We start from the raw sequence: 25,941 nt of genomic DNA, 5'->3' as shown, positions 1-25,941 counted from the left end.
GAGGGGGCGGCCCCGTCAAATATTTTATCGGGGGGGGGGGGCGAAGGCCCCTCGGAGTTGGTTCCTATAGGCCGGGGGTTGTAAGTGACTGGCACTGCCGGATCGCTTTCGCCACCGCTGGGTCACTGGGCTACTTTCCGTGTTGCAGTCGTGGCCAAACTCTGCATAGGCTCCGTTGAAGGCAGTACTACACGCTTTGTGCGTTGTTGGGGGGGGGGGCGGCGGCGGTGGAGGCGAGCTGTCAGGTAAGCTGCGCAGGGGTTGCCAGGGTGGTTTTCTCTAATCCTTTGAGCCTCGTGTTAGGTCGTAGGATAGAATAATTGTTTGCACTTAATGCTTCACTTGCGCTTTCAGTGAGCCAAGATGTGTTTTTAATTCTAGGTGCTGTAAACTTTCCCCGTTGGCTGGTTGCATGTCTTGTTAATTTTGTACGCACCCGCCTCCGTCTCCCAGGTTCATTGCCGGATGATGTGATGTAACTGAGATTAGTTGTGTCTTTATCAACAAGTCCCTAGTTTTATGATTGATTATGCAAATGCTTGCTGATGCTGAATGGCTATCATTTTAGATAGTGGTTAAATTGGTCTGGATTTTTAATAGTTTTGTAGATTACAAAAGTGATACAGTACTGTATTTCATCTTTTAGTACTCCTCTGGTAAATTCAGAGTAGTACACCTGTTATATTCATAGGTGTATGGGCAGCATAAGTAAATGGGCATTGTTGAGAAGGAATGGCAAGTTATATCTTTTGCTTTCTCAAAAGATTTTATAATTTTGCTTTCTTAAACTAGTTTGGATAGTAAACTTTTATGTCACTCTCATCTTTAAAATATTAAAACATCCTGATACTAGTAGATGTGCAGCAGTCTGTTGTTGTTGTTCAGTCGTTCAGTCGTGTCCGACTCTTCGTGACCCCATGGACCAGAGCACGCCAGGCACGCCTATCCTTCACTGCCTCTCGCAGTTTGGCCAAACTCATGTTAGTAGCTTCGAGAACACTGTCCAACCATCTCATCCTCTGTCGTCCCCTTCTCCTTGTGCCCTCCATCTTTCCCAGCATCAGGGTCTTTTCTAGGGATTCTTCTCTTCTCATGAGGTGGCCAAAGTACTGGAGCCTCAACTTCAGGATCTGTCCTTCTAGTGAGTACTCAGGGCTGATTTCTTTGAGAATGGATAGGTTTGATCTTCTTGCAGTCCATGGGACTCTCAAGAGTCTCCTCCAGCACCATAATTCAAAAGCATCAATTCTACGGCGATCAGCCTTCTTTATGGTCCAGCTCTCACTTCCGTACATTACTACTGGGAAAACCATAGCTTTAACTATACGGACCTTTGTCGGCAAGGTGATGTCTTTGCTTTTTAAGATGCTGTATAGGTTTGTCATTGCTTTTCTCCCAAGAAGCAGGCGTCTTCTAATTTCGTGACTGCTGTCACCATCTGCAATGATCGTGGAACCCAAGAAAGTGAAATCTCTCACTGCCTCCATTTCTTCCCCTTCTATTTGCCAGGAGGTGATGGGACCAGTGGCCATGATCTTAGTTTTTTTGATGTTGAGCTTCAGACCATATTTTGCGCTCTCCTCTTTCACCCTCATTAAAAGGTTCTTTAATTCTTCCTCACTTTCTGCCATCAAGGTAGTATCATCAGCATATCTGAGGTTGTTGATATTTTTTCCGGCAATCTTAATTCCGGTTGGGGATTCATCCAGTCCAGCCTTTTGCATGATGAATTCTGCATATAAGTTAAATAAGCAGGGAGACAATATACAGCCTTGTCGTACTCCTTTCCCAATTTTGAACCAATCAGTTGTTCCATATCCAGTTCTGACTGTAGCTTCTTGTCCCACATAGAGATTTCTCAGGAGGCAAATGAGGTGATCCGGCACTCCCATTTCTTTAAGAACTTTCCATAGTTTGCTGTGGTCGACACAGTCAAATGCTTTTGCATAATCAATGAAGCAGAAGTAGATGTTTTTCTGGAACTCTCTGGCTTTCTCCATAATCCAGCGCATGTTTGCAATTTGGTCTCTGGTTCCTCTGCCCCTTCGAAATCCAGCTTGCACTTCTGGGAGTTCTCGGTCCACATACTGCTTAAGCCTGCCTTGTAGAATTTTAAGCATAACCTTGCTAGCGTGTGAAATGAGTGCAATTGTGCGGTAGTTGGAGCATTCTTTGGCACTGCCCTTCTTTGGGATTGGGATGAAGACTGATCTTCTCCAATCCTCTGGCCACTGCTGAGTTTTCCAAACTTGCTGGCATATTGAGTGCAGCACCTTAACAGCATCCTCTTTTAAAAATTTAAATAGTTCAGCTGGAATATCATCACTTCCACTGGCCTTGTTGTTAGCAAGGCTTTCTAAGGCCCATTTGACTTCACTCTCCAGGATGTCTGGCTCAAGGTCAGCAACCACATTACCTGGGGTGTATGAGACCTCCATATCTTTCTGGTATAATTCCTCTGTGTATTCTTGCCACCTCTTCTTGATGTCTTCTGCTTCTGTTAGGTCCTTTCCACTTTTGTCCTTAATTGTGGTAATCTTTGTACGAAATGTTCCTTTCATATCTCCAATTTTCTTGAATAAATCTCTGGTTTTTCCCATTCTGTTATTTTCCTCTATTTCTTTGCATTGCTCGTTTAGAAAGGCCCTCTTGTCTCTCCTTGCTATTCTTTGGAAATCTGCATTCAATTTCCTGTATCTTTCACGATCTCCTTCGCATTTTGCTTGTCTTCTCTCCCCCGCTATTTGTAATGCCTCATTACATTACATGTAATGCCTCATTGTAATGCAGCAGTCTAGTACTTCAAGAAATACTGTGTTGAGTAATTCTCATTGGTTTGGGATTTCAGAATGTTATTTGCAAGGAAAACACCTGCTGCAGCCTTCCCAGTGATGTAAAATACATTTAAGAACTTGTACTGTAGTCTACAGTGGTACCTCGGGTTACATACGCTTCAGGTTACAGACTCCGCTATCCAGAAATAATGCTTCAGGTTAAGAACTTTGCTTCAGGAAAAGAACAGAAATCGTGCTCTGGTGGCGCAGCGGGAGGTCCCATTAGCTAAAGTGGTGCTTCAGGTTAAGAACGGAGCTCTGGAACGAATTAAGTACTTAACCATAGGTACCACTGTAATCCTATACAGAAGTAACTTTCGCTTTATTGATAAGGTTTTTCCCCAAGTAGATATGCATAGGATTGGAGCTCTAATGGATACATCATTTATAGCGGTTGATAGGTGGAGTTGAAACTAGGTGAGACAAATGATATTTCAAGTTTCTGCTGTGTTCCTTTAAGCATGCTTACTGTTTGTGTGCCTCTGACACAGTCAATTATGTAACAGTACTTGTGGCCTGGAATTACAAGGAAGAACCTTGCTGTTTTTTATGAAACACAGGAGTAGAATTTTGAGTTCTTTAGTAGTAGAAAGACAAAGGTGGAACTGGAAACTTTTAAGATGGTGGTCAGCTCTAGTACAAAATGGGGAGCAAATGATGGGCTTTTGGGCTAAACAAAACTTATTCTGTTAAAGACTAAAAGGTGATATTTTCAGCAACTTCAGTAAACTTGTATGACATCTTACCTATTTTTGTTGGCAATTCTTCTGTTCCTGTCTCCCAGTGCTCTTATTTTTTCCCCTGCCCCCTATACTTCAGGATTCATGTATCCTGAATCAAAAGGAGGCAATCATGTCATGCTCTGCAATAGAGGTTCTCAGGTCTACGAGGTCCATTCAAGTGGCCCATAGCAAGGTGGCAGAATACTTGAGAATATCTGTACTTGGCCCTGCATTTGATTTATTTTTTCTGATGATGGAATTGAAGCTGTTCTGACCAGGGTTGGGTTTTCATACAAGCTAACAAGGCCCTGGCCTGAGGCATGTGGTTTTCATAATAAACCACTGGTGCAGTCTGCTATTTCCCCCCCCCCCTATTGATTTCCCATTAAAAGCCTGCTAGTTAGAGGTCCTTTTCGGTTGCCTGACTTAGGATTCATGTGTTTTTTTTGTAATACAGAGTTGGTTTTATCAGTGGTGTTGGTTCTGAAAGGCGGGGAAAGTTGCTTTATCATTGCTTCCCCAATTGTAAGATGATAGTGAACCATAAGAGGACTCAGAATTTTTTGATGAAAACCTTGGTCTAATGCAAGGTTTGAAAGTCCATGACTAGAATGTCTGCCAAATAATTCCCATCCACATGCTTGTTGACCCTGGCAAAGAACTGAAAAGTTTGGTGAGGCAGGACTATGCTTTGCAAAATCCATGCTGATTCTTCTTTTTTGTGAGGTTTGTTCTGCTATATGTGTATGCGCTCTCTCTGTGTGTATGCATATTATCTTTAAGGTAATTTGTCTGTCCTTTCCAAGACACCCTGTCTTGTGACTTTCTAATTCTTAGTTTTGTTGCTAAGTCTGAGAATTTCATCTCTTGTCACTGTTTCACTCTGTTCTTCAGATACCATTCCTGAAATAATGACTTCTTCTGAAGAGAAGGCAGATGCAAAGAACTCATTCAACTTCTCTGCAATGTCCCTTATCCTCAATCAGTTTTTTCTCTCCCTAGTTTCCCACTCTTGTCATATTTAAATGTGTTGGCCTTAATGTATAGAACACTTGCTTTCTCAGTTTTGTCAGAATTTGTGGAGCCCTCTTGTTTTGTCATTTAGACAAGACTTTACACTGAAATCCAATATAATTAAGGGGTTAATGTGTCAGATTAGGGGCAGGTCAAATAACATCTTTAATTTAACCTTTCAGCTTCCTTTTTGTAAGAATGGTTATCTTTTGAAAACAAATGTTACAGTATTGGTGTTTCTTGACAGCTTTTCATTTAAGCATATGTTGAACATACAGAAGCATATGATAGAAAGGACAAGTAGAGGATTGGTCATAGACCTCTTTATGTGCAAAGATGATTTTAGTAACAAATATAGCTTGCTCATAGCTGAGTCAGTGAAAACATTTTTTCCTTAAGCTATTATGTAAACGCATGGCACATACCTATGACAGACTGGTTTTCATTGCCAAAAAGGCCTAATTACTAAGTAACATAGCAACAAGCCAATTAATTCTTATAGTATCTGTTGTGAGAATCTGAAGATGGTTATGAGATGGAAAGATGTGTCTGCTGTTGAAGACTATTGGCAAACTGTGAGTGCAATTCTGTATACCAGCATTTGCTGACCTGGTTCCCCCCAGATATTTTGGATTACAACTCACTTCAGCCCCAACTAGTAAGGTCGTGCATGAGTTGTAGTACAAAACATCTGGGGGGTGCAGGTTGGCAAAAGTTGCCATACCCACTTACCTGAAGGAAAGCCCTTTGAACTAAATAGGACCTATTTCTGAGCAAACGTGCACAGCTTTGCACTGTCAGTTAATGATGGTTGTGATGAACAGTACAGTGGAACCTTGTGTTACATACCATCCTCCTTACAAATGCTTCAGGTTACTAGCTCCGCTAACCGAGAAATAGATGCTCCCAGTTGCGAACTTTGCCCCGCGCCGGCGGCACAGCAGCAGCGGGAGGCGCCATTAAGAACGGTTTCAGGTTACAAACGGACCTCCCGAATGAATTAAGTTCGTAACCAGAGGTACTACTGTACCTGGTAGGCATGCAGCCTTTGTTCTTAGGTATAACTAGGGGCAATTTAACATATCTGATACATCACTTTATTTCTCTTGAGGAATGCAAATAAAAATAGGTTGGATACACTTAAGATCTGCTGACTTCAATGTGATCAAAGTGTGACTAACTTCATCTAGATTCAACCAGTAGTTCTTTGCATGCTTATTCAACAAATGTTTTTCTTCTTCCTAGGCGAACTCAGATGTGAAATTTGAAAATGCTGAATACTGATAACAAAGATGGCTTTAAAAATATCAGAACTGTATGGCAGCTAGCGCTAAGTACGGGTGTTCTGTTCTATAACTGAGGAGCTGGATTCTGAACTATAAAACAATTTGAACTCTTTGAAAATATTTTATAACAGTCATTGACCCTGAAGTTCTTTGCTCAGAATGAGTGACTATTTGGAAATGGCAAATGCAGAAAACATGGATATTCAGATGAAGAATGAACAAAATTTGGATGCCCTTCAGGAAGATATTGAAATGAATGGTGGATCCAGTGCAAATTATGCAAGTGAAAATTACTCCAGTGGGCATGATTCACATAGCAACGAGGGTGAAGAAAATGGGAAAGAAGCAACTATGATTATGGAATCTTTAGACTGCCTTAAAAGGTAATGATGCTACACAGTCATTCTGGTTGTATGAATGAGTGTGTGTGTGTATATGTAATTTGCACTAATGTAGCTACAGAATCATCCAATATGGTGCCTTGGATATACCCCACTCATCAGTCATTTATATGGAGATACTGAGAGTGTTGGTGGTTTTTAAGTCCTAACTTGAGATGTAATATGCTCACATCTTATGAGGGGGTTCAGTTCCAAGGGTAAAGTGTATACGCAAAAGTCACCTATAGTCAAAATCATGTTTCTCTTGGAGTTGGGCTGCCGTGAACAGTGAGGAGGGACCAGAGCCGGCATGCTGAACAGAAAGCAAGGCCAGAGTTTGAATGCTTTTTTCACTCTGTGTCCTCTCAGGTTACCAGGCACCAAAATAACTTTTAAGCTCTCTACCTTGCTTCTCAGGCAAGGCCTGTTTGATGTGCTGGTTCTGGGACCAGTAGGGATGCTGTCATGAGATCTCATAGGAAGTCAGACTGACCTGTGAAATCCCATGAGAGCATCCCTACTACATTAAGAATAGGGCTTCTACTACAAGAATTGTGTTGCACTAGCAACTGCTGCAGTTGCATTTCACCCATTGAAATAAAGAGACCTAAATTAGTCTTGTCCATTAATTTCATTGGGTCTGCTCTCAAGTAATCTTTTTTATTAAATAACAGTAAATTATGAATGATCATACCACAATTTTTTAGATCCTTATATGAACAAACAGTTCATGTAAGGAAGAAATAATTATAAATCTCAGTTGTCTTAAGAGCAATGTATACCCATTCTACATGCAATTAATCATTTTGCTCTTTTAAGTAATAAACATTAAGAACTTGCGCTTTGCAGAATACAAAGCTACATTTAAACCAGAATTGTTTTTGTTCATGTTGTCTAGCAGCGAACTATCATCTAAATCTAAAACCCAGAAGGAACTAATTAAAACATTGCAGGAATTAAAAAGGTATCTTCCTCCTGATAAAAGGATCAAAGGCAAACCTAGTATCCTGGCAACTCTGAAGTATGCACTTGGAAGCATTAAGCAAGTTAGAGGTAACTATATCAGACCTTTCTGTTGAATCAGTGAAATTTAAACTTCATTGTTGAATTACAGTAGGAAGCAGCAAGAGAGATTCTGAATTAATAACTGTGTCTCTTAGTATGCAGGTTGGATTTCTGGAACATTTTATTTGTCATAACCTTCCTCTTCTTGGTTTTTACTTTCTTCAGCTAAAATACTAGGGTGAGACTTGTTTCATGTATTGCAGATGAACTGTGTGAAAGCATTGCAGAGTAAAAATTTCAAATTAACTGCTCTAAAACAAGATACCACTTGCATGTTTAGACACATTCACTCTCTCTTACCTTACCTGCCACCTGAGACCTGATGTCATAACCCAAGGTGGGGGAGAGTATTACCCTCTACCTGCTTAGCAACCTGAAGATATATAGAAGGGGTTGTCTTTTCTTAATGTTTGTTTAAGCCACTGGAAACCTTGATGGTAGAATGCACACTCCTGAGCTACTTTTCTGTTCTAATTAGACTACCATGTATTTTTACATAATATGATTTAATTTAAACAGTGTTATTCAAAATATAAACTTTGTTCTCCTGTAGCCAATGAAGAATATTACCAGTTGTTGATGTCTAATGAAAGCTATCCTTGTGGCCTTGATGTATTGTCCTATACTGTGGAAGATGTTGAAAACATTACTACAGAATACATCATGAAGAATGCAGTGAGTATCCTTGCCCATGAACACATGCACAAATGATTTTTTAAAAGACTGAACTGGGAGTTGCAGAAATTCACGGTTGTTAATAATCACAGCTTCTATATTTCTAAGTCGAATAACAGCATACACCATGTTACGTGACAGACAGTGTGGTGTGGTGGTTGAAGTGTTAAACCTGGTCTATGAAATGTAGGTTCAAATTCCCTCTTGCCTGTGAAGATCACTGATGACCCCAGGGCAGCCTGTCTTCTACACACAGTTTGTGTTACATTGGGGTGAGGAACCCAGATCCCCATGCTGCTTTCAACTTTTGGGAGGAAAGGCAGGATAACATTGTACGAAATGAAAAATAAAATCTAGAAAACCACTGCCTTCCAAGGTAAAGCATACATCTGTCATCTTGGTCTAATTTCAATGATATACGGGGGATCTCTGAATTTCCATCTTGCACTATTTTGCAGCCTTTTGAGTGCTTCCAGAGGAAATTCTGTGGCATTTGAAAAACACTTGGGGCTAATTAGACCCAACATTCATAATTGTGTAACCATAGTTAAGAGTCAAGAGTAAGCCATGGGAACCTATTCTTTCTAAGTAAATGGGAAGTCTGCCGCAGACAAGTGCAAAGGCAATCTGCAAGAAGGAGAAGAGGCAAAGAAGATTGTGTATTGATGACTGCTTGGAGTATCCCACACAATCTTATATGTCGTTACTCTTCTGGTGTGGCATCTAAGAAAATATGCTTTAGATTACAACTGCCAGATTTTTGTTACAAAATCATTGATAAATATGCAAGTAAATACTAATACTCTTAACAAGAAAAAATGTAAACCTACCATGTCTCATTACTTTAGAATATTTGTAACTCACAAAACTTCTTTTTAACATTTTCCCTGACTAAACTAGTTTTGACTTACTATGTATTGGGTGCTTTATTGTGGTTTTTTTTTTAAAGGATATGTTTGCTGTAGCTGTTTCTTTGGCTACTGGGAAAATTCTGTACATCTCCGATCAAGCTGCCTCTATTCTCCACTGTAAGAAAGATGTATTTAAAAATGCCAAATTTGTGGAGTTTCTGGCACCTCAGGATGTCAGTGTGTTCTACAGCTCTACTACTCCATACAGATTGCCATCCTGGACTATTTGCAATGGAGTTGGTAAGTGTGTTTAAATTGTTGAGCAGTTGGGGGGGCACATTTGAGCATTTTGAGCCATTAGGATATGTCTTGCTTAATTGCAGTTTCTTTAGCATTTTGCTATTTTTAATTGGCACAGTCATTTATAACTATTAGATACAAATCTTTTATATTCTGATCTGTTTTGTCTCATTTCATCTGGCTAATAGGATGATTAAGCACTGTACTTACATCCTCCAGAGAGGTCACTGTGTATGCCTGTTGCTGCAAAATCAACAAGGAGCCTTGTGGTACCTTTAAAAAAAAATGAACAAAATTATTGTGGCAGAAGCTTTTATGGGGCTGAGCTTACTTCATTGAGTTGTTTGTCTGACAAGGTGGACTCTGGGTGAAGAAAGCTTTTGTTACAGTAAGTGTATTAGTTTTTAAGGTCCCAGAAGAATTTTTGTTGGTTTTGTGCATAAAGGTAAAGGTACCCCTGACCGTTGGGTCCAGTCGCAGACTCTGGGGTTGCAGCGCTCATCTCGCTTTATTGGCCGAGGGAGCTGACGTACAGCTTCTGGGTCATGTGGCCAGCATGACTAAGTCACTTATGGCGAACCAGAGCAGTGCACAAAAACACCATTTACCTTCCTGCCGGAGCAGTACCTATTTATCTACTTGCACTTTGACATGCTTTCGAACTGCTAAGTTGGCAGGAGCAGGGACCGAGCAACGGGAGCTCACCCCATTGCAGGAATTCGAACTGCCAACCTTTTGATTGGCAAGCCCTAGTCTCTGTGGTTTAGACCACAGCGCCACCTGCGCCCCGGTTTTGTGCATACTTCGGTTCAATTCTTTGGCAAAACGACCTTACTTTTGATATTATTCCAGTCTCTTCACTGGAGTGTCATACCGTTGATGTGAATATACTCTGTCCAGCTTTTAAAACTGTATTGTTCAGAATAGAACAACAACCTTCATGCCGTTACTTCCCAGTCTTCTGGTGCCCTGAGAGATAGTGAGAGACAGCAACTTTGAACAGGGAGGAGCTTCCAATTTTTAAAATACGAATTTTCTCTTATAGCTTTGAAAACCTATTTTTACAATTACATCTAGTATTAGATACCAGTAAATTAGTTTGGTGCAAACACAATGTAGAGTTCTCTTAACTGCACTAAAATAACAAGAAGAAAGGCACCTTTCTCTGCCAGTTACTGTTTGCATTGTTTTCAGCTGAGTAATTACAGAGGACATCTTTCTGACTTTCAGAGTATACACTTCATCCTGTTACTGTAGATTATAAAGTCATTTTCATACTTTTATATTTTTATAGAGTCTACCACCCAGGAGTGCATGGAGGAAAAGTCTTTTTTCTGCCGCATCAGGTGAGGCAAATTTTTAAGTCAGCCTGGGGACTAACAGATGTTTTGCTTCAATCTATTTATGTTCATTGGTATGTGGCTTAGCCGACTTACGAAGATGAAGTCCAGAATCCTCAGTAAAAGCTGAATAGACCTTACAGTTTAAGATGTCACCACAAAAAGCAGTTTCTAGACTGTTGCATATTCAGTAGTGGCAAGTGAGGTGGTGCAGGTGGGCTCTCCCAGCTTCCCAACACAGTGGGTTGCTTACCAAGAGAGTGAAGAGGGGGTTGACTCCACGTCTCTCTCCCCATGACTTACCCCTCCCCCTCCCCCTCCCCTCTCGGTAAGCAACAGTGACTCCTGTGTTAGGAAACCAGGAGAACAGCAACAGAGTCCCACCTTCACCGCCTCACTGGCCACTACTGTACGTATTGCTTCTCGCATAATAAGGCCTAATGGCCCTTGCACATACATGGTCATGGAAAATATTCCATGTTCCTTGCACTTCCTAGAGTGTCACCTTGGAGAGTCTCTCAAATTTTCACTGGTGATTTTTCAGAGAATGCTTTAGTAAGGAGGGTTTAAGAGTCCCCATATGTGCATGGAAGTAGCATGTAGCCCTTTAGTCGAAAGCCCATCGCTTAGATTCAGCTACCAAATATCTTATTCTGCTTGGGGGCTATGCAAACTATAAGAACTCAACTGTTATTTCTTTTAATTTTTAGTGCAGGGAAAGAGGAGCATACTAGTGAGATCTGCTACCACCCATTTCGTATGACTCCATACCTTATCAAAGTACAAGATGAAGATGATCAGCTTTGTTGTGTGTTGCTTGCAGAAAAGGTCCACTCTGGTTATGAAGGTAATAATACAGCAATTATTTTTGTGCTTGAAATAAAGCATCTTGTTCATATAAATGCTCTAGTTCTACAAACCTTGTCCTTTTTTTCCTTTCAGCACCCAGAATTCCTTCTAATAAAAGGATATTTACAACTACACACACCCCAAGTTGTTTGTTCCAAGATGTAGATGAAAGGTGAACTACTAAAACTATGATATGCATGGCTATGTATTTAGCTGTAGTATTGACTAAAATGCAAAAATAGATAGGAAGTACGGTATTGGTGTGTGAATATAGTGAAATGTCCTTGGTGGGATACCTTTGCAGTTGTTTAAATAATGAGGATTTTTTTTTATAAAAAAAAACACCTTGGTGAATCTAGTTGTGAATTTGATTCATGTTTGACCCGTATTGCATTAGGGACAGGAGAGGTCTTTCTGATGCCCATTTTCTTGAAATGTTTTGATGGGATACATTTCTAGGATGACCTCTTAACTCCTTTTTTTCTTTATTTACTCATACTGAAATTGCATAACTTAATCTTATTTTGATACCTTGTTCTATGTAGGAAAAGGGGGAAGATGAACACTAGCAGCTTGCTGGGTAGGACAGAGCTACTACGCCATCTTCCCTGTAGGTGGGTCACTCTTGCTTACCAGGAGGGAGAAAGGTGAGGCAGGGAAAAGGTTGGTGTGGTGTAAATCTACTGGCATAGTCAATATGGTGCTCCTGACGGTGCATTTTCACCATGCCAACCAACCTCCCCACTACCTCACCCGCTACTGATAAGCAGCTGCAACCCACCTGCCAGGAAGTTGGCATACTGACTCCACCCCACCCAGTGAGCTGCTTCTGTTTTGTATAGTACATTTTTGTCTGCACTGTAAGTCCCCAAGAATCTTGCTTTTTTTTAGGCATCAGTGTGTTTGCTGTGCTCACCAGGGCCGTCTCGTCATAGGGGCTGGGTGGCGTGGCGCACCAGGGCGCCGGCCCCCCAGGGGCGCCCCCGCAAGCCCACCGGCATACTGGGCGCCCCCTCCCCAACCCGCCCCAGCCCCCACGGGCAGGCGGGCGGGCGAGCTGCAAGCCGGCCGCCCTCCGGAGCCCCAGCTGGAGTGCTGGGAAGGGTGCGCAAAGCCCCTCATCCCCCGCTCGCCCACCCCCCCTTCCGAGGGGCGGGCAGCGCAGGAGGGAGGTGGACGGAGAGGCAGCCCGCCGGGGGCGCCGAGGGATCATCGCACCAGGGCGGCCGATCCCTTTAAGACGGCCCTGGTGCTCACCTCCCTGCCATCTCTCCTGCCCCCCAATAAGCAAGAGAGACTCTCCTGCCATGAAGCCAATGTAGTAGTTCTGCCCCACCTGGCAAACCACTTTGTTTATCACAGGTGACCACAACTGCTAGAGTTACTAGACTTTTCGGAGGTTTAATGCTTCATAATTGCCTCTTACGTCCTGACAATTAGCACAGAAAAGAGTGCCGTAAATATTACATAATAATACTTATCTGTATCGGAAGAAGTGTGCATGCACACAAAAAGCTTATACCAGAACAAACTTATTTGGTCTATAAGGTGCTACTGGACAATTTTTTATTTTTATTTCAACTACATCAGACCAACACGGCTACCTACCTGAATCCGCGTATTGGTTTGCAGAACTAAACCTGATACAAGTCCAAACATTTATTCTGATTTTATTTCAACAAAGTCTGTAAATGACCTTTTACTGTATTGTTTTTAGAGCGGTGCCTTTGTTGGGATACTTGCCTCAGGACTTAATTGGAACTCCTGTCTTAGTGCATCTTCATCCAAGTGACAGACCTTTAATGATAGCAATTCACAAAAAAAGTAGGTGACTCCTTTTGCATAGTGTGTTTTTCATGAAGGTTGGGGGCAATAAAGAATGAGGGATCCTCATATAGTTTTTGGTAACTTGTAATCAGTTCTGATTATTAGATCATAAAAACATACACACACTGTTAATTGTAGACTCGAGTATCACGAGCTAGATCATATTAAATTAGGAGTAATATGTCATTAGTGCACCCATATCTTTTGTTCCAATACTTTTGTTTTTCTTCTGAAAAAAATTACTGTTTTAAGTTGTACATGGGTCTCCCATCCAAGTCTACATCTGCTTAGTTCTGAAACTTTAAGAACATCTGGTGTTTTCACATTATTCACTGACTCTTATACACCCACATCCCCATTTGATTGCATGTTAATGTTAAGACCACCACAAATTCCTCCACCACACTCAGAAATAGATAAGATTAATAATCAAGGAAGCATTTTAAAATAGAGTAATGCTTAGCTGTGAATTTTCAGTAGTCTTCAGTTCTCAAGCAAATTTAATTTTGATACCTTTATTTAAATGTTTCAATGTGAAATCTTGAGAATTACAAATACTTGGATCATTTAAAATGAGAAATTGTAAATATTTATACAGTAAAATCTGAAATTTGAATCAATATTTTTTTTGTTAGTTCTTCAGTGCGGTGGACAGCCGTTTGATTATTCACCAATCAGGTTCTGCACCAGAAATGGTGAATACATAACTCTGGATACTAGCTGGTCCAGTTTCATCAATCCCTGGAGTCGAAAGATTTCTTTTATAATTGGAAGACACAAAGTTAGAACGTAAGTAAATAAGTGGTAATAAAACTGAAGGTTTTTGTGTCATGAATTATTTGAGATTGGTCTCTTAAATACTGAAAAGAATAATGTGGAAACCTGATTTCCACAACTATCTGAGTAGCAACAACCTATTGGAAATGCTACTACCCCCCACCCCCAAAAAAATTCTTTAAGAGCTGATCTACACATCTTCGAAAACAGAGGTTCCATTATATAACCAGAAATTATTTAAAAAGTAAATAACAGTTGTGGAGCGCCCATTCTGGTTCAGGACACTGGCAGATATAAGGAGGACTTTAACCCTTCCTCCCACTCCAAGTGCAGTCCTGATCTGAGGTGGGAGGGCTCATCTGCTATTTGCATTGAAGAAACGCTTCTGCTGGTATTAATTGGCACCTTTCTTTAAGCACAAAATAGCAAGTGCAGAGGACCTGATCCAGATTCGGGGACAAAGGATTAAATCCTCCATTAATGCCACTCTCCACTCCCTGCCAGGGTCCCAATCCAGTTCAGGCTCCTGAACCTGTTGTTCTTACTTAAAAGTCATTCATGCAGTTGCAAAATGGCAGTGTGCCAATTAAATGATTGAAACATCTACTGCCCCTATGATGTGGATATTTCACAACTTTTGGAAAACCTTTCTACTAACAGTTGCTGGCTTTCATATTAGTAGTAGCAAAAACCACCTCCATTCAATGTAGAACATTCATGTGATAATAATTGCTATACATTATGGCCACTGCTCAGAAATGCTTTACCAGTGATAATTGGATAATATCTGACTACATTTGGGATAGTTCTGTGGTTTTTGCTTCTGTGTATTTAGTACTGGTAATTATGGAGACTTTTGTCAAATGTGTAGAGCGTGGAAATTTCAAACATAAGAAAATGGAATCTATTTGCAACCATATTTCTGAACATAGATTTGTTGAGCGGGGAGGGTACACAGGAAAAAAAATCAAATTGCTCTTTTAAATATGTGCTATAAAGTAAATGCTTTTAACAAGAAACTTGTAAGTGCTGCAGATCTTTCCAATCTTGTCAAGAATTACTTCAGAATGAAGAAGTCATGTTTGGAGTGAGTAAGCCTGAATATTTTATTAGTTTAAAAGTTTGTAGATGCAATAGAAAAACAAGGGCTGATATAACTGAAACAAATGCATTTGTCATATTCTAGATGTTATTAATGATTTTTACAGTGGTCCCTTGAACGAAGATGTGTTTACACGTCAGTGCGCAGAAGAAAAAATCCTTCACCCACCCATCCGAGAAATTACAGAGCAAATATATCGGTTATTATTACAGGTACACTATCCTTACTGTGTTTTAAATCTAAATTTACCTAAACCTCTGGGGTCTCCTCTAGAAGCCTGTTATAAGGTGAAATGTTCATAGTTTTTTGTCCCAAAGTAATGTAGGCTTACAAAGTATTTAGATACTTGCTCTTAGAATTCTGACCTAGAAATTAACATTGGGTTTCTTTTCTCAATTATTTAAGAAATTTCTCATTACTTCAGCCACTGCAGTATTATTCACTTCAGCAGTTCTGTTGACTGTAGGTTTATGGACAAGAATGCTCAGGCGATACTAAAACTAGACTGCTCACCTTGAAATTAGTGGGATTACATCACCATAAACTAGAACAACTGGGGTTTTATGGGTATGCTGACTCAATCTTTGCCCCATTTCTGTTCTGGAGCATGGACTTGTTAATAGTACTTGCATTTTCCCAGGTGTGCAATGCCACCTATGCTGCAGGTGATTTGCAAAATGACATTCATTCTCTTAACTAGAATGTTGGCTTATCCTGTTATCCTGTTTTATCATGGAAATATATCCCTGCAATCATTGTCCACCTATACAGGAGGTTGTGTCTGTGAAGATGATTCTAGGTGCAATTCTAAAATTATTTTTTGAATATGAGGAAAAACTACTCGACTTGCTTGATACCTTGGTTGATTCTTGAACTGCTTGATTGCTTGGTTGATTCTTACTAGTTATAGTATGCAGAATATATGCATTATATAGACTCCAGCTAGTCATTTTCTTTTCTGTTAAAAATGTGTGTGTATTTATATTTAGCCTGTACATAACAGTGGCTCTAGTGGCTATGGAAGTTTGGGAAGCAATGGATCACATGAGCACCTAATGAGTGTGGCTTCATCCAGTGACAGCAATGGGAACAATAATGAAGATACCCAGAGGATACCCAAGCCTGTAAGATTTTCATTATATTATCTTAATAGTTTCGGTCTAATGGGAAATTGACCCTGGGTTTTTTTCTGTTAAAAACATGAGCCACTGAAGTCTAATACCTTCTTCATTCACCCCAATCAGCAACTTACTGTAAGTTTTTCAGTAACTTGTTTGTTTGTTTGTTTGTTTGTTTGTTTGAAATCTTCACTCTAGAACTCATCTCAAGGTATTTGTAAAGATGGACATGAGTCCAAAAGTAAAGAGCACGTCTTCGTCAATTCCAGATCGAAGCTTGAAAGTGAGAAAAAATATGCAGGTATGATAGCCAAGTTTATCTGAAATCAAATTTTGGAATAACTCCAATAGTTTAGCTTTAACCAGGACTACCTTGCCTACAGTGTGTGGTCAAATGCACACAACCCAGCCCTGTTTGTAGTTGTCATTTTGCACAAACAGCTTTGCTGTAGACTGGAAACTCTCACATGCTCATACTTAAAACCCCCACCTATGTTCCCAGGATTGTGTTCAGCAGCTCCCTGGCTTTTGAAAGGTCCATATATAAACATTCTTGGGATGTTTGTGTTACACAGAGAAATCCAGTGACCACGTGGAAAGTGCTACTCAGCCAGCAGAAAATGATGCTGTTGGAATGGCTTGTCAGAGAAGTTTGGCTGCAGAAGAACTGGCTTGGGGAGAGCAACCTGTTTATTCCTATCAGCAGATCAGCTGTTTAGACAGTGTTATCAGGTGAACAACATTCCACTCCAGTAAAGCAATGGCTATATGGAACTGGCAACTTTATTTTTAAGAAGATCAGGGGGTGTGTTTTTAACCAAGGTTTTTTTTTTGCTTTGACTTGTAGGTATTTGGAAAGCTGCAGTGCAGGTGATGCAGTGAAGAAATCACAGCCTTCCTCGAATGCTGCTTCGCTGAATTCTGATATGCTTAGAGAGAAAAGGCATGACATTAAAACACCCACAGGTATTTACTGTTAACCGAATTTGTAATGCAATCCTATGCATGTTTATTCAGAAGTAAGTCCCACTCAGTGGTGGCTGGTGCCTGATGGGGTGGAAGGCATGGAGACCAACAGCAGGTGGCACCAGAGCCAATGACAGGCACAGTCATTCCCTGACTGGTTGTAAACAAGTAAGAAGACAGGCAGGTGGGGGCTGGCTGAGGGCAGACTGAGGTTGGTGGAGCAGTGCCCCATTTGCCTAACAGACCAGCCTCCACTGCTTCCACTAATAATGCACTGTATAAAAACTTATCAGTCAGTATCACTTGTCATGTTAAGTAGGGGTGGGAACTCTGTTTGACTCCTCAAAGCAATTTAGTTAGACCTGAGCTGTATGCTTCACTTGCCGTCATATTTATTTTGTCTTGAGAAACTTACATTTACACGTTTCTTCTTCTTTTCTTTGTGTGTGTGTGTATCTCTGTGTTGTTATATGTTGGTATTTGAGAAGAAAGTGTGCTGTCAAAATCCCACATAGGTCCTGCGGAGTTGGAGATACCTGAGAAATCGAATGCTTCTGCTGTTGTTGGTGCTCACTTAACTTCTTTAACTTTGCCTGGCAAGCCAGAGAGTGTTGTATCTTTAACCAGTCAGTGCAGCTACAGCAGCACCATAGTTCATGTTGGAGACAAAAAAACACAGCCTGAATTAGGTACAGTACTGCTTTACAGTTTCTGAGAGGAATGTAGACTTTTATAAATCAGATTTTAAGAATGACTGTGTGCTCTCTTTTATGTAGAAGTGAACCATGGGAAGACAGATTTAGAAGAACAAATTTGGGAATTTGGAAGAACAAATTCTGATCAGATGAAAATGAGATCAACATTTCACTTTGTTTCCCCTAAATGTTTGTTTGTTGTTTGTTTGTTTTTAGAAACAATAGAAGATGGTCCCAGTGGAACAGAACCCATGGAGAGTCAGCTTATTGCTCCACAATCTACCACTACTCAAAAGAATCAAGAAAAAGAGTCATTTAAGAAATTGGGACTTACAAAGGAAGTCCTTGCAGTGCATACACAAAAAGAAGAGCAGAGCTTTCTGACCAAATGTAAAGAAATCAAAAGGTTCCATATTTTTCAATATAATTGCAGTTACTACTTTCAAGAAAGACCCAAAGGACATCCTGGTAACCGTGGTACGGCTCTCTTTGTTTATAGCCTCATAACACTATCTGAATGAAAGAAACCCATTGTCAATTAGACATGTTGCAAATGTGCATAGGCAGTTCAGGGTGCTTAGTTCAGTTTTACTATCAAATCAAATTGTAGTTGGCTGACAATTGGTTGCTCCAGAAACTCTATGCAACCTTAGAAGTATTAAGCAGGTGGATGTGGGATTAAACTCACATCGTCAGTGATGCTTCGTTTTCCCCTTCTCCGTGACTTAAAGAGGACATGATTTGCTACAGTGTGCAAAAGAATGAAGGTAATTTCTTTCCTAAACATACATGTTGGGGAGCAAGGCTCACTGGGTACAGTGAGGCTTACTTCTGAGCAAGCATGCATAGGATTGTGCTGTTCTTCTAGCTTAGAGGTTTGCCATAACATGTTGAATACAGAGGATTAATGAGATGGTGGAAGTGACATGATTTGAGTTGGGGCTCCCCACAGCTTAGAACTGGAACCTCATTTAAATACCAGTTCAGACCTGGTAACTGTGAAGAAAAGAATGTCTCTCTAAATGTGTGCATAGTGTCTCTTGTCTGCTTATAAGCAGTAGCCAGTTTCCACATATCTAGAATTTACAGGAAATAGCTTTTGGGTCCAAAGATGTGCTTGAGTATTGACGTCACCCTTTTTTAAAGTTAGGTGCATTGTTAAATAGATTTTCTGCCTTTCTCTCCAGGTGTTCATGGACCACGACATGGCTCTGGAATAGATCAGTCTTGGAAGAAAAATGGGAAGAACAGGAAATCTAAGCCAAAACGACAGAAGCCACACAATTCTTCAGACAGCACAACTTCTGGTACGAAACCTCCACACAGGTTTCCCCGGCTTGTCCCAAATAGCACAGCCTGGTCTCCGTCAGATACTTCTCAAGCAAGTTATCCAGGAATGCCTTTTCCTACAGTTATGTCTACATACCCACTTCCAGTTTTTCCACCAACAGGAACTGTGCCACAAGGTCCTGAAGCGCCTCTTTCTGCTTTCAGTGAATCGCAGGACTCGGGAAATCCGTGTCACTTGCCATTATCACAGTTTCCCAACCCTCTGATGACTCCAGTGGTAGCACTTGTACTCCCCAACTACATGTATCCTCCAGCGAACAATGGGATCCCTCAAGCAGTTTATCCTGATCCACCTAGCTTTCCTGCTCAGCCTTCTTTCTCTTCCCAAGCAGTGTTTGCAGCACAGCCTCCATTCACTGCCTCAAACACATTCCCGCCTCAACCGTTCCACTATAATCCACTGGCAGGGAGGGAAAAGACTGCTGTTGTGGAATCTCGAAATGAGCAATCCCGTTCATGCACTCCACAGTCTCCTGGCCCACAAGGTCAAGCCTCACCACCATTGTTCCAGTCCAGGTGCAGTTCTCCTCTACAGTTGAACCTTCTGCAATTAGAAGAAATGCCCAAAGTGGCTGAAAGTGGTGCTGCTGGTACACTAAGAAGCCATGGAACTTTAATTGATGGAGGGGCGACAAGCAAACCCATGAGCTCAGATGACTGCAATAAAAAAGCATCTTCCCCTGTAAGCATTCTCTGTAACTTCCTGGAAAATACCTGTCTGGGGGAAAACAACATTTTTATCTAATTATGCACATGGAGAGCTCTTTCAATAAGCTACATTTTTAAACAATTCCATTTTAAAACAATTTCAAATTTTGAATGTTCCTTGGGAAGATTTGTACTAGTTAATATTAGATTTATTAAATTTATGTGTTGCCCAATGTAAAGAAAATCTTGGGCATTTTACAGTACAGACAAAAAGACACAATGCGAAATAATTTAAAGCTTTTAAAAAACACTAAAACCATAATAAAACAGCCAACTATAAATGAATCTCAAGCTCTTGTTTTATCCTGTGAGCCATCCTGATACCTACAGATATAGGGTGATATATAAATTTAATACATCATCATCTTGTTGTTGCATAATCTTAGATTAGGAACTGGAGAGTTATAAACAACAAAAAAATACCTTTCAAATTGACAGTTTGTTTTTGTGTGGTTTTGTTCTTTCATTGTTTAGGTTGGATCACCAATGGAAGTTCAAAATAGCGATGCCTTCTCTGTATCTAGTGATTTACTTGATATTTTACTCCAGGAAGATGCAAGTTCAGGCACTGGGTCTGCTTTGTCAGGAAGTGGTGTTTCAGCAGCTGCTGAGTCCTTAGGCTCAGTTTCAAATGGATGTGGCATATCAGGCAGTGGAACAGGTAACATCATGTGCACGGTTAAGAAATCATGAGGCTATTTCAATGAAAACTCTGTTCTCCATAATTAAAAGCACATCTTTTTTCTTGTTGTTTCTGAAGGAAGTAGTGAAACAAGTCGTACCAGCAAATATTTTGGGAGCATTGACTCATCGGAAAACAATCAGAAAACAAAGGAATCAAAACTGGAAGAAAATGAGCAGTTCATTAAATATGTCCTCCAGGATCCCATTTGGCGGTTGATGGCAAACACAGATGACACTGTTATGATGACTTACCAGATACCCTCCCGGTAATTCAACGTTAGTTGAGACTTGAAGCAGCTTTCACTGTGAACTGCTACTTCAAGTAGATGTACACTAGAAATAGCACTAAAAGATTTCATTTCTCAGAACTTCTTTCTGTTGCCTCTTTCCTCCAATTTAACCAAACTTAATTAACAAGTAGAAATATAATATACAGAAATATAATAAAATAGAAAAACCATCCTCTTTACAATGAAGTGAGTTAGTGTCAATTTCAAATGCCAATAATTTTTCATATATATATTTTCCATTCATAACCATACTTTTCTTGAAGTATTTTTTATAACATGAAAGTCCACACCAACACCTGAAATCTTTGATTCTCTTTTTACATACTCAGCAATTGTAAGCTGTTGTTAATTCTTGATAATCAGTTCCATTCACCCAACATAGCTGACAATCAGTTTTTGTTTTTGTTTTTTGTTTTTCGAAGGATATCCGTATACTTCCCTATGCTTTGGCATATAACAGTCTTCCAATGGTCAAAACATGCAGGATCTGTGTTACATGAATGTAGGGGCTGACTTTTTGCAGTTTAGGGTCCTGAGAGTTGTTAAGAGAGACTCAGGAGCCACAATTGATAGAATTTCCTGGGAAGAGGGGTTGATTGTTAAACTGCTCTGAAACTGTAGCTCTCTAATGGAAATAGGGGTCAACTAACAACTCTCAGCAGTCTTAACAAACTACAGCTCCCAGGATTCTTTTGGGGAAGCTACAACTGTTTAAGTGGTATAATAGTGCTTTAAATGTCTAGTGCAGATGTGGCCTTAGCAAATGTACTAAAGATGATCTTCTCCTAGTTCCCTCAACTTAATTTACCTTCTCAGACAAAATGGAATTTGGCATTTGGGTGCTTGGCATAATACCTGCAATGGCAGGAAGCCTGAGCTCCAGAGTAAGCAACTATTTATAAAGTCTGCATGTTCGGGTAGTTGAAGACCTGAAAGGGTTTTGTTTGTTTGTATATTTTACTTCAGAAACTTGGAAACTGTTTTAGAAGACGACATACTGAAACTGAAACAAATGCAGAAGTTCCAGCCAAAATTTACTGAGGAGCAAAAGAGAGAGCTACTTGAAGTGCATCCATGGATTCAGAAGGGTGGACTACCAGGGGCCGTTACTAATTTGGTATGTTTCAATGGTTATTTCTTCTTTCAGTATAAAAGCATTAACTTCACAGAGTTGGAGCACTCAGAACCATATTTGCAGTATAACCCTAACCATGTTTTTGCAGAATCAAGTCACATTGTATTTTAACTGGGCTTCCTCCCAGGTTTGTGTGCACAAGATTTCAGACATAGTATGGGAGACGCTTTTGAAATTCATACTGTTGGGTATTTGTAGTAACATGTCAAACTACAAGATACCACTGAGGGAAGAAATATAAGTTACTTTTTTCTTGTTGTTTTTTTTCCCTTTTTTTCTTTTTTGAAGGAGTGTATTTATTGTGAAGAAAATGTTAACAGCAGATTGTATGCACAAGATGAAGAAGAAATCCATAAAATGGAGTTTAATGAAATGAATGAAGCCATTGGGGAGGAATAGCTCAACTACATTGAACCAAGTCAACAGTGAAAATGTTTAATCCATGAAGATCCATTTTGAACATGGTCTGCTTTCTAACTATTGCAGTACATCATTAGATCTTCAGGGTTTTTAAGTTTGTTTCTTGTGAAATGGATCTAATTTTATATAAAGCAAATGGATTTTTTGTTCTAGAAAAAAGTCATTTGTGATTAATCTCTTTGAAAGGCTGCATCCCTCAACCAGTCATTGCTGAAGAAGTAAAATACCCATTATTTAAAACTATGGAGGATATACTCAGAGCCTGAATGGATACAGCAAATAATTTCACAAAATATTGTGCCATCCTAAAAATTCCTTTCAGACTGCTTTTTTCAGTGACACATAATTTAGAAATATATGGCATATTTTATAGTTTTGAATATTTTGAATGAATTTCAGGTTAGCAGATAAAATCATGCCTGTTTCCCAAACCTAACGTCACCCAATCCCATCAGTATTCTGATACTTACTGTTGTTAAAAGCAACTCAAATAAGTTCACCTTTCTAAAATATCCAGTAATTTGTTTAGCTTAAAAAAAGGTTGTATGCATGAAAAAATCCCTGGTAGCCCACCCATCCCACACCAGCGTCTAACCATCCCTATCCTATTTTTCAATGATCTATGATCCAAAATTATAATAAATTATTCTTAAAATATGCATCAGTGACTTGTTTGTTAAATGTTGTAATTGATGTTTGTTCCCACGAATTCCCGTATTTTATCAGCCATCAGTAATTGTCAGTTCAGAAACAGTCTTGCAGAGAAACATACAAACAATTGCTAGTATCCAAAAAACAAAATTACCCCTTGAAGGTTGGCATTCTGCACCAAAGGAGCTATTTTCCCAAACGGGAGAAACTAATCTTCAGACTGGTTTAGCTGGCATTATAATGAAGAAAAATCTGGGAGTTGCAATGACTGCATATAGAAGGTTGAGTTACAGTATTTAAATAAGAGGATAAGTTAAGTGAAGGAGTCCACCACTGAGGAAGCATGGCTCAACATGACCAGAACACATTTCAGCTTTTCATTGCCCCTCCTCTTTGCCTTCTCAAACAACTTGCACTCTTTTACCTGCTGGATTACAGGCAATTTCCTCTCCACTGACCCAGTAGTCACTTTAACTATACTACATTGACTATATATCATTAGCATTGTGGCCTCTTGTGGTGTGGAGAATGGTATAAAATTATATTAGAAAACCATCTGTAACTGGAGCCTTAATGTACATCTGATATCCGTAACTTCATTCAGTTCATTTTCAGGCTTTTTTAGATTTATCATTTTTGTTATTTGTGCCCCTAAAGTTAACTTCCAAAGATTGAAGTGTTAGTACTGTATAGAAAATGCTGTTTGTTGCTGAATAGCGGAGCTGGTTTCAGGAGTTAGTCATGGGATAAAAATAACTTTTATCTAACTAGGACTGCCTCTCCCCATTTGCACTGACCCAGACCCTGTATTTATCATCTGAGACCCTTCTTCATGTGCTCCCTCCACAAGAGGTATGGAGGGCAACATCACAAGGATGGGCCTTTTCTGCAGTAGTTCCCCAGGGAGTTTGGCATAGCACCTTCATTACATATATTTAAGCGCCAGGCGAAAACATTTCTCAACGTCCAGGCCTTGAGCTGATTAACATTCTGTGGCCCTTTAAATGTATGGTGGGGGGGGGGGAGGTTTATTGGTTTGTTTTTCTTTTAATATGTAATTTGTGTTCTCATTTTTATGTTGGGAACAGCCCTATAATCTTTGGATGAAGGGCGGTGTAAAAATTTAATAAGTAAAATAAAATAGACATGAATGTACATATGCATACTAATCTATATGTCCAAGAATCTTGTCATGCCATGCTTGATACCAACATGTAAGAACTGTCAGACAAGATCTGGCCAGTGGGTCCTCTGAGCCAAAGATACAGTCCGACAGCATATTGCAACCTATGCTTTAGCAAAGAGTAGAAGTCTCAGGATAACCATGGGTTGATTTATTCCTGGGTGGCTGCTGTGGTGATGGTGGCTGTTTCCAAGCTTTCCTGCTAAGTCAGAAGCTTATACGCCTTTTTGTATATGAGTCTGCCTTCTGCAATCGGCTAGCAATCAACTTTATCGGAACCAATAAATTGCAGAACTTAATTGTGAGTTGTATAAAATAAGGGTGAAATCCAACACACCATTAGCAGGGGTTCTCCTCCCCTTGTGTACCCCCCAAAAACTGCTTGAGAGGGTTGGGGAACACTCAGGATTATATTGGAGGGGATTACAGAGGGAAAAGAAACCATAAGTTCCATTGTACAAGCAGATTTCATCACGGGATACCCCAAGTACAGTATCTTGATTTTCAGCTTGCTTCTGTTGCTCTGGTGCCTTCTAATTTTTGTATTTCGGGAAAGAGGTAAATACTTGCTTTATCTGCAACCTTCTCTCAGAGCAACTAGTGGCATTACATGCATGTAGCTATGAACCCTGCCTGATGTAGTTTTTCCTCATTGTAAACTAGGTAATTGAACTTATTAATGCTGCTCACACATCAACATGTTGTGTATATCCTGTTACACTTAAATTGGTCATTTTTAGCATAACACGAGGAGGTCCATTTAGAGGAAATGAAGCTTTATCTAATAGCACGTACTTTGATTCTACAATCACTTGTGCACAGGCTTTACATGTAATTTTTAAATCACTTGGAAAACTCTCAGTGCTTAAAAGTGTCAAAATTGAGAGAATCATGTGATTAATTCCACACTCCACGGACCTTTGGGCTTGTGACTTTCTTCTTTTATAGCAGCCTCCCACTGCATGGGTGAAACTACTATGAGAGCTTCAAAAGCAGCCTTGTGGAATGGCATTGAGGGTATGTTTTAAAGCACTGGGGTGGGAGTCTCACCACACCTGCCAAGTCCTCTCTGAAGCTTACTGGTGTGACAAGTGTGGTTTAGTATTTAGTATAGGACTTGTGGGTGTAAATTTATTTTTGTAGACATCTGCAACATGTGTATGTGTGGTCATTTTCACGACAATTTTGAGAGGCCGGGGAGAAAAGTTGTTAAATCCTTTAATGGGTGGTTTCATAAAGATGTCTACATCGTTTTAAAACCTATTTTATTTACAGGAATAGTACTAAAATATTTTCCTATAAATTTTTTAAATTGCAAGCCTCCCTTTTTAGGCAGGATTCTGAAACCAGATTTGTTGTAGATTATTTTAGCTTAAAAATACTTGGTCACTATGAGAGAACGTCATTAATGTGTGGGTTTTCCATCTTCAAGCAATGTTTTCTGTCTACTGTGCAATATTGGTTTTTTTGTCACGTGACTTATTTTTACTACATGCTTTGTAGAAAATTGGTAAATAAAGAATTTTTATTTTTGACTGTAGTTAAATAATTGCTTTGTCTGGTTAAACTGTTCTACAGTGAATATGAGAAATGTCTGCACCCAAATTGCAATGCTTAAATGAAATCCTCGCCAGAATTTTGAATAATTGTCATTCTTGTCTTCCAGATGGGTATTTGTATAACTCTTGAGCCTGTCAACCATTTTATATCTTTGCTACA

General features: G+C 39.8%; 1 protein-coding gene across 1 annotated transcript; it reads left to right on the top strand.

The window, feature by feature from the left end:
• The first annotated feature begins 5,820 nt into the window (after positions 1-5,820).
• On the top strand, positions 5,821-23,158 carry PER2 (period circadian regulator 2). Its single transcript, XM_033150228.1, is given in 22 exon segments — positions 5,821-6,239; positions 7,135-7,289; positions 7,855-7,976; positions 8,926-9,127; positions 10,422-10,473; positions 11,178-11,314; positions 11,410-11,488; positions 13,034-13,140; positions 13,779-13,932; positions 15,129-15,234; positions 16,012-16,146; positions 16,339-16,441; positions 16,716-16,872; positions 16,988-17,106; positions 17,595-17,795; positions 18,018-18,278; positions 18,989-19,833; positions 20,334-20,520; positions 20,620-20,809; positions 21,800-21,950; positions 22,257-22,361; positions 22,363-23,158. Coding segments are annotated over 22 exon segments (3,837 nt in total). The 5' UTR covers positions 5,821-6,015; the 3' UTR covers positions 22,408-23,158.
• Positions 23,159-25,941: the final 2,783 nt, after the last annotated feature.

Source organism: Lacerta agilis, chromosome 5 (assembly GCF_009819535.1).
Source record: "Lacerta agilis isolate rLacAgi1 chromosome 5, rLacAgi1.pri, whole genome shotgun sequence".
Taxonomy (NCBI): Eukaryota; Metazoa; Chordata; class Lepidosauria; order Squamata; family Lacertidae; genus Lacerta; species Lacerta agilis.
Note: the sequence above shows the minus strand (reverse complement) of the source record. Positions and strands in the feature narration are given on the sequence as shown.